This window comes from Podarcis pityusensis (assembly GCF_964106645.2).
Source record: "Podarcis pityusensis genome assembly, chromosome: 12".
Lineage (NCBI taxonomy): Eukaryota > Metazoa > Chordata > Lepidosauria > Squamata > Lacertidae > Podarcis > Podarcis pityusensis.
In genome coordinates, this window is record NC_138037.1 from 1,971,184 (window position 1) to 1,986,960 (window position 15,777).

Consider the following 15,777-nt stretch of genomic DNA (forward strand, 5'->3'; position numbering starts at 1 on the left):
TCTCACAGTGGCCAACCAGACGCCCATGCGAAACCCGTGAGCAGGATTTGAGCACAAGAGCAACACTCTCCCCTTCCCGTGGTTTCCAGCAACTGCAATTCAAAAGCATTGATGCCTCCGACCGTGGAAGCAGGGTAGAGCCATTGCAGAGAGTAGCCATTGGCAGCCCTCTCCTCCTCCATGAATTTGCCTAATCCTGTGGGAGGGAGTTCCGCAGTTGAACTATGCGCCAGCCTCATTGGGCTTCATGCATTGGTCCAAGCCCTTTTCTGTGCTGCTCTGGTTGGCAGCCAACGCTGCGTTGATGTGAGTTGTTCCCAAGAGACCCGCTGCCGATATTTCACAAGGTTTCCTTAATTCCCTACTAATTGGGATTCTCACGGAGGCAGCGTTGGCCAACCTGTTGCCCTTCAGCAGTTTTGGGATACGGCTCCCGAACGCCCCCCCGCCCCCAGCCGTGGGAAAGAGGAAGGCAAGGAAGACATTGCCTGAGCCTGCCTGGCCTTGTGGCAACAGGAGATCTGGGCTGGAAACACACTTGCGGGCGAAAATAAACGGTGGAGATTAAAAATGTGCAGGAAAGGGCAAGCCAGAGGAATAAGGAGCAACTCCCCAATGAAGAAAGGCTGGAACATTTGGGGAGTTTAAAAAATGAGGCACGGGGTGGAGAAACGAGAAAAGGTTTCTCTCCCTTTCTCATTGCACTAGAGCTCATGCACATCCAATGGAGCTGAATGGAAGATTCTGGAGAGGATCATAGAATCGCAGAGTTGGAAGGGGCCCCCTAGGGTCATCTAGACCAACCCACTGCAAGGCAGAAATAAATTATTATTATTATTATTATTATTATTATTATTATTATTATTAACTTATACTCCGCCCATCTGGGCGGTTCCCAGCAGAATATTAAAAATAGAATCAAACATTAGAAACTTCCCTAAACAGGGCTGCCTTCAGATGTCTTCCAAAAGTCAGTTGTTTATTTCTTTGACATCTGATGGGAGGGCGTTCCACAGGGTGGGAGCCACCACCGAAAAGGCCCTCTGCCTGGTTCCAGTCTCAAGTCTAGCTACCATATTCTGGATTAGTTGTAGTTTCTGGGTCACCTTCAAAGGTAGCCCCATGTACAGCGCATTGCAGTAGTCCGAGAGGGAGATAACCAGAGCATGCACCACTCTGGCGAGACAGTCTGCGGGCAGATAGGGTCTCAGCCGGCGTACCAGATGGAGCCGGTAGACAGCCGCCCTGGACACAGAATTGACATGAGCCTCCATGGACAGCTGTGAGTCCAAAATGACTCCCAGGCTGCGCACCTGGTCCTTCAGGGGCACAGTGACCCCACTCAGGACCAGGGAATCTTCCCTACCTGCCTGCCCCCTGTCCCCCAAAAACAGTACTTCTGTCTTGTCAGGATTCAACCTCAATCTGTTAGCCGCCATCCATCCTCCAACCGCCTCCAGACACTCACACAGGACCTTCACCGCCTTCACTGGTTCCGATTTGAAAGAGAGGTAGAGCTGGGTATCATCCGCATATTGATGAACACCCAGCCCAAACCCCCTGATGATCTCTCCCAGTGGCTTCATATTTTAAAAGCATAATAACAAAACAGCTTCTTTTCTTGCAGGAGACCAATAAAGATCAACAGCTTGGCCCTGCTTCCTGGGTAGCCAGCCAGCCTCCTCTTGTACCTCCGACCATGACTGGACTTCAAGGGAGATGGCACTGGGGATCAAAGGTTTTCAAAGAATATTTGAAATATAAATATAGTAGTTTAAACTCTGTTGAAGCATGTGAGGAACTTCAGTAATAGTTGCAAGGCAGATATAAGAATTAAGACATATTGAGAAAAAGTTTAATCATGATAGAAGTGTGTATTGGCAATAAGTAATACGAAATCGAAATATGGAATAGACGGGAGGTGGGGTCTTTAGTGTTAAGACCAATTTATGTTTCATCGTTTGTTAAGAAAATTATGTGTCTATGGTTATTCCTGTGTGTAATTTGGTATTTGTGTTTTCTCTTCTTTTCTTGCTGTATCAATAAAAAATACAAAATAAAAGAGACAGGAAGCGGGGAACTGCCAATGCTCCTTCCCTGAGCCACATCCCTTCTCCTAAAGCCATTCTAGGTCAGGAAGGAGCCAGCGGGGTCTTCCCTGGTGCCCATTGCCCCTGCCCCTGCAGTGAGGCCCACTCCCACCCAGAGAAGCAGTGTTCTTACCCTTCAGCCCATAAGAATGTAAGACTTGAGCCTGAGAGCTCCGTTGGTTGGAGCACTGTGCTGATAAGGCTGAGGTTGCAGCTGCATATTCCTGCCTTGCAGGGGGGTTGGATTAGATGACCCTATGCTGGGAATCCCACAGGGCAAAGGATCTGATACCCTACCAGGTGAATCCTCCTCCTCCTCTTTCTGCTCACCTTCCTCCATTTCATGGGGTCTGGATCCCTCATCCACTGGGATCCAGGGACTGCAGCGGCAGCTCTCAGGCGGAGCCGATTTGCCTTGCAAACCGATTTATGCTCAGAATTTGGAACTTGCCTTCCAGGCCAGAGCAAACGCCCAGAGCTCTTCACACAGATTTATAAAGCCGCTGCAAACAAGGACTTATTAAAATATGCAAAGGATGCCATCCATTAGCATATGCAATGCAGGTTTTGAAAGACTACCTGCAGAAGTTATTATCTGCCCTCCCTTCCCCACAGGTGGGCGGGGTTTGGGGCACGGAGCGGGGCTCACCTGGGCGGGTGCCACCCACCTGCTTGGGCCGGCCTTTGACCCGCCCTCGGCCAGGGAGGACAATGGACGGCCAGCCAAGAGAAGAGGCTGACTCCGTTGTCCGAGCCTCTTTTGGTTTTCTTCCTTCCAGGATCACCCACCCACCTTCCCTCCAATTAATAATTTCTTGACTCCATAATTTCATCCTAGGTCAGCAGTCTTCAAGTTAATGATTCTTTCCTTACAGGCTAATATTTTGCATTCCAGGTCAGCAGGCGCTGCTGCGGTCGTAAGATGGTTCCTGCATTCAGAACTGGGAAGGAATTTCCCCTGCATTGGCAGGTTTCGCCTTCCTTGTAGCATTTCGTCACAACTTTGGCGGTTTTAGGCCTTGGCAAGGTATCCTTTAGTCTAACATCAAGTCTGTGGGGGATGCATCCATGCTCCCTCCCCATGTGGTGGCGCTTGCAGGGCCCGTTAAAGGGCAAAACCAGGAGTCCCTGGGCCTAGAGCGGCGGCATGTAGGTCAAACTCCCGGCACGAGGTCGGTGGAAGGGCATGCTATGTAAGTTTGTGCTTTACAGTCTCCTCTCACTGGACCTCATCTGCCTGCATATCCTCAGCCAGGCGGGCTGAGAGGGTTGCCTGCCAAGGCCTGTGCCAAGTTTCCCACTTCTGAAGCTCAATAAAGTTGTGGCCAATTTGGACCCATACTCTGGTCTCTTGTCTCATCACTTGGGGTAAAGGGGTGGGCACCACAGACAGGGTTTAGCGTGTATGCCTGCAAGCAGGGTGTACTACCTCGTGACTTTTTTTTTTAAAAAAAACCCTCTTTATCTTACACAGGCATAGGCAAACTCGGCCCTCCAGATGTTTTGGGACTACAACTCCCATCATCCCTATCTAACAGGACCAGTGGTCAGGGATGATGGGAACTGTAGTCTCAAAACAGCTGGAGGGCCAAGTTTGCCTATGCCTGGTCTTCCAGTTGATTGCAATCATCTCAGTCACTTACTTTAAAAATGTTTTGCTGATAATTTAAATGTTTCTCTCTTCCCTTCCCCCGCCCCGGCCACCTGCCCACTAACCGCTTTCAGGGTTTTATTCCAATGAGGCAGGTTTTCCATTTTGTTCAGTAAATAAGTATTTGAGAGGCAAGGTGGTGTAGTGGCTAGAGTGCCAGGCTGTGACCTGGGAGAGACCCGGGTTCGAATCCCCACTTGGCCAGAAAACTCGTTGGGTGTGACCTTAGGAGCCAGCCACTGCCTCTCCACCTCTTGCCTCCCTTGCAGGGGTGTTGAGGTGGTGGTTAAATGAGGACAGGGAGGACCATGTTGAGTTCCTTGGAGAAAAACGGTGGCCTATAAATGCAAAAATCAATCAATCAATCAGTCTAGATTGAATGGTGCAAATGTGGCCCTAGAAAGCCAAGGTTCTGGCTCAGCTCCCCATCGATCCTGAATCTAGTCCACGGTTTCCCAAACTTGGGTCTCTGGATGTTTTGGGACTATGACTCCCACCATCCCTAGCTAGAAGGACAAAGTGGGTCAGGGGAGATGGGAACTGTAGTCCCAAAACAGCCCGAGACCCACGTTTGGGAAACCCCGATCTAGTCTTATTAACGTGGATCTTAAATGTCAGTCCTGCCTGTGGCCTCCCCAGCCGCTCTCTGGCGTCAGCAGATGCCCCACCCTTGCGGATCTGATCCAGGAACAGAGAAGACGGGAGAACGGGGTGTGCCCCAACACCATGCCTGCGGGCTTGGCCTTTGGACATGCCAATCGGGGGGAGAATCCAAACCATCGTCCTTGCATGCTGGCCCAAGCCGTGTCTCCGCACAGTCGCCCACAATCAGGGAGACTTCAGAGGTTTTTTGAAAAGGAAAATGAAGGTGGTTTTTTTTGTCTATGTAGCTTGGAGGGGCCCAAATGACAAGGAATTATAGATGAGATGGAAGACCTCTGGTAAGGTGTATATTATTATTATTATTATTATTATTATTATTATTATTATTAACGTATACCCCACCCATCTGGCTGGGTTTTCCCAGCCACTCTGGGCTGCTCCCAACAGAATAATAATAATAATAATAATAATAATAATAATAGGATAACTCATCAAACATTAAAAACTTCCCTAAACAGAGCTGCCTTCAGATGTTTTTTAAAATGTGCCGCACTTTCCCTGCTCCCCAAAACAAGAGCAGGGACCCTTGGGCCCTCCAGTCGCCGCTGTACTACAACTCCCATCAGCCTCAGCAAGCATAGGGGCAGAATCATAGAATGGCAGTTGGAAGGGACCCCCAAGGAGCATCTAGTCCAACCCTCTGCAAAGTCTAACCTTGCTGCTAAATGATGATGGGAGGTGTAATCTGGCACACCCACGACTAACAGATAAGCAAGATCACCTGCGTCCTATGCTCAGGTTGCATATATGTGTAAATAAAACCATATACCCTGAAGACATCGCCGTCTCCGCTTACCTTCCAAGGAAACTGGACCTTGGGCCTGGAACCCCGGGGGTCTCTCAGCTCTCAGAGATTGGGGGGGGGACGTAAAAGCAGCAAGAGAAACAGAGGCACATTTCACAGATGTTTTAATGGAATCTCCACCCCACCAAGGAAAGGCCCCGCTCTCAAGTGAACGACCGTCTCCCTGCGGAAAATGCACTTGAGGCCCTGATTCACACATGACAGAATGAAGGGGTTATGTCTGAATGAGCAGGAGTGGAAGAACGTCGGTCCTCTCCGCAGGCCTGAAACGAGCACATTGTTAAGATTTATTTCCAATCTTTAGAAATTTAATGCTTGATGGGCACTGAAGACTCTGCCCTAAGGTTTGGAAGAAACCTTGCATCCTTCCGGAAGGGGGTCTCTGTGGGGTCGGCAATGAGAGGAGCCGGGCAAAGTCTGGAGTCTGTTAAGAAACTAGGAGCGCCAGGTCATGAGCTAACTCCAAACTTTTGCTGGATGCGGAAAGGATGCAAGAGGCAAATTTTAAAAAGAAACTTTTAACAGCCTTGCCGTCTTTTCCCGCTTGGTTCCCTATTAAATGCTTTGGACTACAACTCCCATCATGCTGTGCTGTCTGGGGGCTGATGGGAGTTGTAGTCCAAAATACCTCAGAGGGCACCAGGTTGCTGAAGGCTGTGCTACACTGAATGTAGCCCAGCCATAATGGATCACAACACATTCGACAATCAGAAGCGGTTACCCAGCTCCTGGTGAGCTATATTCGACATGGTTGGCCACACGTGGTGCCCTGGTGCCTGGCCTGAGGTGGCTGTCCCCTCCATACTTCAGCTAAGTTCAGGGATATGCGAACAAGCTCACCAGGAAATAAGTTCACACCTCACACATCAGCCAGGAAACTTCTTTTGACCTGTTCTGACCACCCAGAAAAAGGACACTGAGCAATACCATATCCGTTCTGCATCAGGCACACAGGGCAACCCCTGAGGTCCCATCAGGGCCCAACACCAGGAAGGCCCTGCCCATCCTCATACAATGCTTCTCCTTTGCGCAAACCACGAATGTGTGGGAGTACAACTCCCATTAACTGACACAGCTCAACACACCTGGAAGCTGATGGGAGTTGTAGTCCAAATCTTTCGCACGACGCCCAGGCTGCTTAATGTTGTGACTACTATTTGGGAGCCCCTATGCAAAGGACACGCTCTTGACTTAAGTCTGGGGTGAGGAAACTTGCAAAAGAGCAGCAGCTGAGTCCATGTTGTTGCCCTTTACCCAGACTTGGTATCCCAACACAGCATGGGTAGGCAAACTAAGACCTGGGGGCCGGATCCGGCCCAATCACCTTCTCAATCCGGCCCGCAGATGGTCTGGGAATCAGTGTGTTTTTACATGAGTAGAATGTGCCCTTTTATTTAAAATGCATCTCTGCTTATTTGTGGGGCCTGCCTGATGTTTTTATATGAGTAGAAGGTGTCCTTTTATTTAAAATGTATCTCTGGGTTATTTGTGAGGCATAGTCCGGCCCCCCACAAGGTCTGAGGGACGGTGGACCGGCCCCCTGCTGATAAAGTTTGCTGACAACCTGTGGTGCAGCAGATCCCGCAGCAAGATCCCACTCTTGCAAAGCACAAATGCAAAGAAGAAGATTACACTTGAGCAGAACAGACGGACGGACAGACAGGACACACACACACACACACACTTTGTCCTGGCCTGCAAGAAAGGCAAGTTTTGGCAACGATCCCCCCCCCCCCCGAGCCGGCAGTCCCTATCGCGCCTCCACCTTGAGAGCGGGGGCCGGCCCTTGCGGGGCGCCCTTCCTGTGCACCCGCTGATGCTTGGTGAGATGGTGCTTTTGGACGAAGCGCTTCCCGCACTCAGTGCAGGGGTAGGGCTTCTCCCCCGTGTGGTAGCGCTGGTGCCGGACCAGGTTGGGCTTCTGGCTGAAGCGCTTCCCGCACTCGCCGCACTGGTAAGGCCTCTCGCCGGTGTGGATCCGGCGGTGGATGGTGAGAGCCGACCACGACACGAAGCCTTTCCCGCACTCGTTGCAGATGTACTGCTTCTGTTCCGGGGTGGGGGGCTTGGGGAGCTCGGGCTTCCAGAAGACCCCCTTCTTCGTCTGCGAGAGAGCCAGCGGCCGAGTCCCCGGCTCCACGATCAGAACCGGCTGCCCGTCGTCGCCCTGCGGCCCAGAGACCTCAGCGGGGCAGAAAAGGCCCTGCCCGCCGGCCACCAGCGATTCCACCACCGCCTCCAAGCTCTCCGGGTGTCCCAGAGCGAAGCGCCCTGGGCCCCGCTCCACCAGGGCCTCGGATCGCGCGTGGCCGGCCCTCTGGTGCCCCGTGAGGCTCCCCTTGGTGGGGAAGGTCTGCCCGCAGGCGTGGCACTGGAAACCCTTCTCCGCCGCGTGGGTCCGCTGGTGCTTGAGCAGGTGCTGCTTTTGGGTGAAGCCTTTTCCGCACTCGGCGCAGGCGTGAGGCCTCTCGCCGCTGTGGTACCGGAGGTGGCGCAGGAGGTTGGGCTTCTGGGTGAAGCTCTTCCCGCACTGGGAGCACGGAAAGGGCTTCTCGCCCGTGTGGATGCGCTGGTGGATGCTCAGCGAGGACCACCAGGTGAAGCCTTTGCCGCACTCGCTGCAGATGAACTTCTTCACCCCCCGACGGCGCCCCGTGGGCCGCGCCGGCGCCCAGCCCAGGCCGGCCCGCGCCTCCTCCCGCTGCCTTGCCACCGTCTCCCGGTAGGCCTCCTTCAGCTCCTGGAAAACCAGCCGGCGTTGGCGGGCGTGGACCCGGCGGTGGAGGCGCAGAACCGCCTTGTTGCTGAAGCTCCGCTGGCACTCGGGGCACGCTCTTGGGCTCGGCTGCCCCCGGAAGTGGGTCCGCTGGTGCCTGGCGAGGTGCTGCTTCTGGCAGAAGCGGCGCTCGCACCTGGCGCACTGGAAGGGCTGCTCCCCGGTGTGGTGGCGCAGGTGGCACAACAGGTTGGGCCTCTGGCTTAAGCGCCTCCCGCATGCCTGGCACCCGAAGGGCTTCTCCCCAGTGTGGGTGCGCTGGTGGGTGTTCAGCGACGACCGCCCGGCAAAGCCTTTCCCATACTCCGCACAGGTGAAGTCTCCTTCCGCGGCGCCCGTTCTCTGGGTCGCTTTGCCCTCCCCAACTCGGACGGCGCTGTGCAGCTCTTCACCCGCCAAGTCCGCTCTTCCTGCGCCGTTGGTGCGCAAGCCCCTGCTTCCTCCGGAGTTGGGGTCGTCTTCTTCCTCCTCCTCCACTGGGGGCATCTTCTGGTTCCTCGCTGCCAGTCTGTGCCATCGAGGGAAACTCCTTCTCCGGCTGGTGCACTGAAAAATGGCGCCTTTCGCTGCCCGCTTCCTGTCGCTGGTTCCATTTGGTTTCTTGGCCTCTTCTTCTGGACAACTTCCCTCTTCGGTATATCTGGTTGTGCGGAGGACTTCTGGAAGACAAAAGGGAAATAATAGTCAGAGGTTGGTGGTTGTCCTTTCGAAGGAATAAAAATAAAATAAAAAGGAATAAGAATAAAAGTAAATAAAAATAAAAAGGAATAATTGCCTTGTGACAACAGGAGATCTGGGCTGGAAACACACTTGCGGGAGAAAATAAACTGTGGAGATTAAAAATGTGCAGGAAAGGGCAAGCCAGAGGATTAAGGAGCAACTCCCCAATGAAGAAAGGCAGAAACATTTGGGGAGTTTAAAAAATGAGGCACGGGGTGAAGAAACGATAAAAGGTTTCTCTCCCTTTCTCATTGCACTAGAGCTCATGCACATCCAATGGAACTGAATGGAAGATTCTGGAGAGGATCATAGAATCGCAGAGTTGGAAGAGACCCCCTAGGGTCATCTAGACCAACCCACTGCAAGATAGAAATAAATTATTATTATTAATATTATTTACTTATACTCCGCCTATCTGGGCGGTTCCCAGCAGAATATTAAAAACAGAATCAAACATTAAAAGCTTCCCTAAACAGGGCTGCCTTCAGATGTCTTCCAAAAGTCAGATAGTTGGTTTATTTCCTTGACATCTGATGGGAGGGCGTTCCACAGGGTGGGAGCCATCACCGAGAAGGCCCTCTGGCTGGTTCCAGTCACCACTCTAGCTGCCGCATTCTGCATTAGTTGTAGTTTCCGGGTCACCTTCAACGGTGGCCCCACGTAGAGCGCATTGCAGTAGTCCAAGTGAGAGATAACTACCAGATGGAGGTGGCAGACAGCTGCCCTGGACACAGACTTGACCTGCGCCTCCACGGAAAGCTGTGAGTCCAAAATGACTCCCAGGCTGCGCACCTGGTCCTTCAGGGGCACAGTTACCCCATTCAGGACCAGGGAGTCCTCCACACCCGCCCATCCCCTGTCCCCCCAAAACAGTACTTGGGTTTCCAGAGACAGATGTGCACCCAGGAGAACCTCCAAGCTATGCACTTGCTCCTTCAGAGGGAGCGTGACCCCAAATAAAATGGGTAACTTGCCTCCCCGCTGGGCATGGGGGCTCCCCACATCTTGGAGGACAACACAAACCTGAGCTGACGTTCCAGGACGCTTCATTTTCTCCAGAATCCCTCTTACGCAGGAGGCCACCATTCTTTCTCCTCTCCTCCATCCTTCCCGGCTCTGAGAAGCCTGGAAAATGCAGGAACAGCCATTAATTTGGGAGGAAGAGGCAGCCCACCGTCTCTTGCGCGGTTGGGAGAAGCAACCGCAGAACATCATAAACCAAAGAGGATTTCAAGGGAGAGCAGCCAGCAACCGTCCTCCCCCAGGAGGCAGGAGCTCCAGGATGCTGGGCTTTGAAACCCGGAATGCCACAAAGAACCAGAATGGCAAAGTACGACGAGGAAGAGGACGTTAGGCCTGTCCATATAGGCCTGTCCATTGGATGGACCACGTCAGCCGTCATAGCAAATTCTCCCCCATTGAACTTGTCCAATCCTCTTTTAAAGCTATGCAGGCTGGTGGCCACCATTGCCTCCTGTGGCAAGGAGTTCCACAGTTTAACGATGAAGTGCATGGATAAGTCCTTCCTTTTCTACGTTCTGAATCTTCCAACATTCAGCTCCACTGTATGTCCACAACTTCTAGTGTTATGAGAGAGGGAGAAAAACTCTTCTCTCTTTTTTAGTTTTTTATTTATACTTTTCAAATTTATACATTTCATTAGTTTTACAATCAATCTGACATTTCAATAATCGACATCCTTCCCCCCTCTCTTTTCTCTATCCAGTTTCTCCTTGCCAGGAGTAATTTTACAAACTTCTAGTATGTTGACTCTTCCTCACCTTTCCCCTAAACTCAAACCAAACGCCGCACCCTTTCCTCACCGGAGAGTCGCTCCATCCCCTCGATCTATTCCTTTGCCCTTTCCTGAACACTTTCCCAACTCTATAACATCATTTTTGAGGCGAAGCAACCAGAACCGTACCCAGTGCTCCCATTGCAGCCACACCACAGATATGTTTAACAGCATTACTATATTGGCAGTTTTAGTTTCAGTTCCTTTCCTTACGATCCTAATGTTAAAGGAATAGGAGTCTCTTGATTATCCAAAGATGGAAAACATTGCCTGATCTCAACAACTCATTAATGGTGGAATAAGATATGGAAAATTGCATTACATGAAAAACTTACCTGGTGGTACACCTATTTTTTTGAAAGGCACAACAAAGGTAACCTCTTTTGTCTCTGTTTGGTGGGATTTTATGGAAGGAAGGAAAATGCATTTTCTCTTCCACAAATCTCTCAAGAAATTTGGAATAAGTAACATCAAATTGGTTGATTGGTTGGTCCTGGTGTAATATAGAGCCTTTTCTTCTTGGTGCTCCTTATGTCTCTAAAGATCGCTTTTAAAGTTTCATGTTTTTATATCAGGTGTGCCCCAACTCTTGTTCTCTCTCATTTCCTACGACGGTTATTTTCCACTTACCTGTCTGCATCTCATGGCAAATATCCAGGTAACCAGCTTTATAACTTCTTCTTGTGAATGTAACATCCCATGACGGCCCTGGCTTGGTTGTGGTTTGGTTTTCATGTGTTTATCCCATAAAGTTCTATTTTGTTATTTGGGTTATATCGATAAAATGGAATCATTATTTATATATATATATAAAATTAAAGGTCCAGCAACCACCTCTGGGCCAGGAATCATAGTTGGAGAGACCCTTTGTGGACCTTAGTGCCCAATGCTGGCACAACGACAGCCATTTCTGTGTCTCTGCACCCTCCACCTCTGCAAGTGACCAAGGCAGCAAGATAAACAAATAAAAATCTGGCCAGCTGTCAAGCATGACAGGTGCACGTCCCCCCCGCCCCATGGAGAAAGCTCCACCTGTTCGAGTCCTCCTTGTCCTGCAGCTGTCCAAAGTCACAGCGCCTCCGTCTAGGGAGGGGAAGCGGCAACCCCCGTGAGGTACCTCTATAACCACAGGCAAAATATGCATCATATAATCAAATACAATGCTTAACAGACCACTGTATTTTAGTTTGTTGGAAGCTGCCCAGAGTGGCTGGGGAAACCCAGCCAGATGGGCGGGGTATAAATAAATTATTATTATTATTATTATTATTATTATTAAGTTGGGAGGGACCCTGAGGGTCATCTAGTCCAACCCCTCTGCCACGTAGGAATCTCAGCTCAAGCATCCATGACAGATGGCCATCCAACCACTGTTTAGAAACCTCTATGGGTTCGAGTTCTACCCTCTGGAGCAGGAGAAAACAAGCTAGCTCCATTTTCCATGCCACAGCCCTTCAGATATTGAAAGGTGGCTCTCTTATCTCCTCTCCGTCTAATAATAATAATAATAATAATAATAATTTATTATTAACACGGCTCCCAATTGAGTGTTAAAAACAATACAGCATTAAATATTAAAAACTTCCCTAAACCGGGCTGCTTTCAGATGTCTTTTAAAGATAGGATAGCTGCTTATTTCCTTCAAATCTGGTGCAAGGGCATTCCACAGGACGGGCACCACCACCGAGAAGGCCCTCTGCCTGGTTCCCTGTAACCTCATTTCTTGCAGTGAGGGAACCGCCAGAAGGCCCTCAGAGCTGGACCTCAGTGTCCGGGCAGAACGATGGGGGTGGAGACGCTCCTTCAGGTATACAGGACCGAGGCCGTTTAAGATAAAACATCCCCAGCTCCTTTAAACATTCCTCTTGAAGTCTTGATCATCTCTGCTTGTCCAACCCATCCTTAAACTGTGGTACCCAGAACGAGACAGAGGACTCCTGGTGGGGCCGGCCAAGGCAGAAGAGAGCGGGGATATGACTCCCCTTAATCTGTACACAAGACTTCATTCCCATATAGCCTCTTAGCAGCCCGGCTCAAAATCCCCCTGGGGCAGCCACAAGGAGCGAGACTTTTTTCTCCACCACTGCAGAGAAGAAACAAGGGGAAGGAATGGCTTGACGGGCTGAATTGATGGCTATCAGAGTAACTGAAGACCTGGGGCAGAAAAGTTGAAAGCGCAAGCAAGAGGACACCTCCACCGTTTCCCAGCTCTAAGGACAATCTGCTTTGGGCAGGGCCTTTTTAATTTGTGGCAGATACACAGTATCCTGCATGAAGCTCCGGCGCTGCTGCCAGTCAGTGCAGACAATACTGAACTCAGCGGAGAATGATATGGCTCTGCATAAGGCTGCTTCCTATATTATTATATTATATTATATTATATTATATTATATTATATTATATTATATATTATATTAATTCTTTTCTATTCTATTCTATTCTATTCTATTCTATTCTATTCTATTTTTATTTGGGAAGGTTGGTGGCAGCGGTTGCTTAGCATGCGGAAGGTTCTGAGTTCGAATTCCTGTAGTATGTCCAGGTTTGGGGGGGGGTGGAGACTCCCCTGCCTGAAATGCTGCCGGTCAGAGGCGGCGGCCCTGAGCTAGGTGGACCCACACGGTCTAACTCTGTAGGCTGCTGCCAGCTGGGCACGACCTCCTCCGCCTCCTGCACAGGCTGGCAGCCCACACTCATCGGTGCCAGCTGAGCCCGGGGAGGAGGATGCCCCTCTTGGATCTGGCAGCTGCTGCGAATCTGCAAGTGCCCAAACCAAAGGAAGTCCCCGGAGGACCCGGGAGCCAAAGGCCGAGGTCACCCGCTTGGCTCGGCTGCGCGCCTGGGCATGGCAGGCTCCCTCCCTGCAGCCAGCAAAAGGCTCCGGGGGCTTTCTCCTTGGATTCCCCCCAGCAGATCCCGGGATCCTGCTGGGATCCAGTGGATCTGCAGCGCCGAGCATGCCAACACCCCAAAAAAATGCTCCTACCTGGTGACTTGCGCTCTGCAAGCCAATCCCCGCCTTCTGCAACCAGCTGGCTCCTCTGTTTGCACTGGCCAAGAGAATGCAATGCCACCTTAAGCAACTCCGGTGCAATGATTGGCCGAGGCGCCTGCCAATCTCATCCCCGGGGCGGGGGCGGGACCGCGGAGGAAAGGCTTCGCGCAGAAGCGAGAGAAGAGAAAGGACGCCGGCGCGCAGGGAGCAGGAGGCGGCGCCTGCGATTGGCTGCGGCGCACAGCCGGGCCGGCGCCATTGGAGAAAGGGAGGGCCAATAGGAAGGTGGCTGGTGCACCTCGCTCCGCCCCCTTCTCCGCAGGACAAGGCTTAACCCCTGCGCGTCCAGCGGAAAGTAGGAGCAGAATCGCGAAAAGAAAAGGTGTAATTAATAGATAGATAGATAGATAGATAGATAGATAGATAGATAGATAGATAGATAGATAGATAGATTTCCAGCAGATTGTTGTTATTATTTTTAATAACTTTGTTACCGGAAAAATCCGAGGGCTCCCTTGGACAAAAACAAAGACACCAACCAGGATAACTTGGAGCAAAACAGCAGCCTGTAGGCTTGGCCTTTATTGAACTGTTGCAACAGGGTGTTCCCCTCACTTGCAGGACAGAGGAAAGACACACAAAAATGGTGTGCAAGACCTTATAAAAACTTTTGAAATTCCCATCCTCTAGGTCAAGCCCACCCCCAGAAACATCATGCATACATTACAGAAAGGAGGGGTTGAGGGAGGAGTTGTGGTGGTAACCTGAGTGTCCTGTCACCTGGCTGGTTCCTCCTTTCCCCCTGCCCATGAGTCACTTCCAGGAGACAAAGGGGAGTTGGCAGTTTCCTGCCCCCAGAGGGAAGATCTGATCATTGTCCTTTGTTTCAGTCCATGCTGAATCCACTCCCATATGCAAGGTCTTTGTGATCTTGATGGTCTTCTGTCTAGGACCATCAGGGTTGGCATAGCAACTGGGCAGGGCTCCTGTGGATGTGCTGGGATGGTGAAGGGATTATGGCTGACCAGAACCAAGCCACCCCCCTTTGATAGTCCTTGTCATATGGAGTAAAATAAAAATGGAACAGTGCAAATCCGATGTATGGTTGATTTTTCTATGAATTTATAACAGAAGTGTGGCATATGTAGTGTGTGAGTGTGAGTGTGTGAAGCTTGTACAAACTGAATGATTGGGGTGGGGGGTTCCTGCTACAACTTTTTAAAAATAACTTTTAATAACTTTTTTAAAAATAACTTTTAATAACTTTTTAAAAATAACTTTTAATAACTTTTTAAAAATAACTTTTAATAACTTTTAATATTATCTTTAATAAATTTTAAAAATAGAATTGTGAAGTTGGGACCCCCAAGGGTCATCTAGTCCGACCCGCTGCAATGCTGGAATCACAACTAAGGAATCTCTGACAGGCGCCCCCCAACCTCTGTTTAAAGGTAAAGGGACCCCTGACCATTAGGTTCAGTCGTGGCCGACTCTGGGGTTGCGGCGCTCGTCTCACTTTACTGGCCGAGGGAGCCGGCGTACAGGTCATGTGGCCAGCATGACTAAGCCGCTTCTGGCAAACCAGAGCAGCGCACGGAAATGCCGTTTACCTTCCCGCCGGAGCGGTACCTATTCATCTACTTGCACTTTGACGTGCTTTCGAACTGCTAGGTTGGCAGGAGCAGGGACCGAGCAACGGGAGCTCACCCCGTCACGGGGATTCGAACCGCCGACCTTCTGATCGGCAAGTCCTAGGCTCTGTGGTTTAACCCACAGCACCACCTGTGTTTAGAACCCCCCACAATGCTGTCTGCACGCCTGCGTCCTTGAACCTTGGGGCCCCAGGTGTTGTGGGACTGAAATCCCCATCGTCCCCAGCCAGCATGACCAATGGTCAGAGCAGTGGGAGTTTGACTCCAACCACATCTGGGGACTCAAGGCTGGATATCAATGGAGTCTGCACTGGCTGGCAGCAGCTCTCTGGGGTCCAGGCAGGACTCTCTCCCAGGGACTGGACCTGGGACCTTCTGTCTTGCAAACAGATGCTCTCTGCCACTGAGCTAGGGCTCTTCTGGACCAACGGGGCTGGACTCCCTTCCGTCAGCCCTCCCAGAGTGAGGGGTCTGCATCCCAGGAAGCCCCCTGCTCACATCTTGCCTCTGCCATGAACTCAGACTCACAGGGCCTTGGGAGAGCTCACCTTTTCTCAGCCTGCACCTCCCGTCTGCTAAGGTGGGACTAAGAGGCCATTCTGCATTCTCATTTTGTATTTTCCTGATGTG

The 15,777-nt window shown here is 51.0% G+C and overlaps 1 protein-coding gene across 1 annotated transcript; it reads right to left on the bottom strand.

Annotated features, from left to right (window-relative positions):
• Positions 1 to 5,821: 5,821 nt before the first annotated feature.
• Positions 5,822 to 13,567, bottom strand: ZNF775 (zinc finger protein 775). Its single transcript, XM_080975513.1, has 3 exons — positions 13,487 to 13,567; positions 9,729 to 9,830; positions 5,822 to 8,644 (listed from the first exon to the last, which is right to left on the bottom strand). The coding sequence occupies exons 2-3, from the start codon at positions 9,808 to 9,810 to the stop codon at positions 6,960 to 6,962; spliced, it is 1,767 nt and encodes a 588-aa protein (XP_080831639.1). The 5' UTR covers positions 9,811 to 9,830; positions 13,487 to 13,567; the 3' UTR covers positions 5,822 to 6,959.
• Between the last annotated feature and the right edge of the window lie 2,210 nt (positions 13,568 to 15,777).

Bases quoted from the DNA above. Each gene is read 5' to 3' on its own strand.
- ZNF775 (XM_080975513.1), bottom strand. From the start codon at position 9,810: ATGGAGGAGAGGAGAAAGAATGGTGGCCTCCTGCGTAAGAGGGATTCT. The intron at 8,645-9,728 runs GTTTGTGTTGTC...TTTGTCTTCCAG, and splicing joins GTCCTGGAACGTCAGCTCAG to AAGTCCTCCGCACAACCAGA.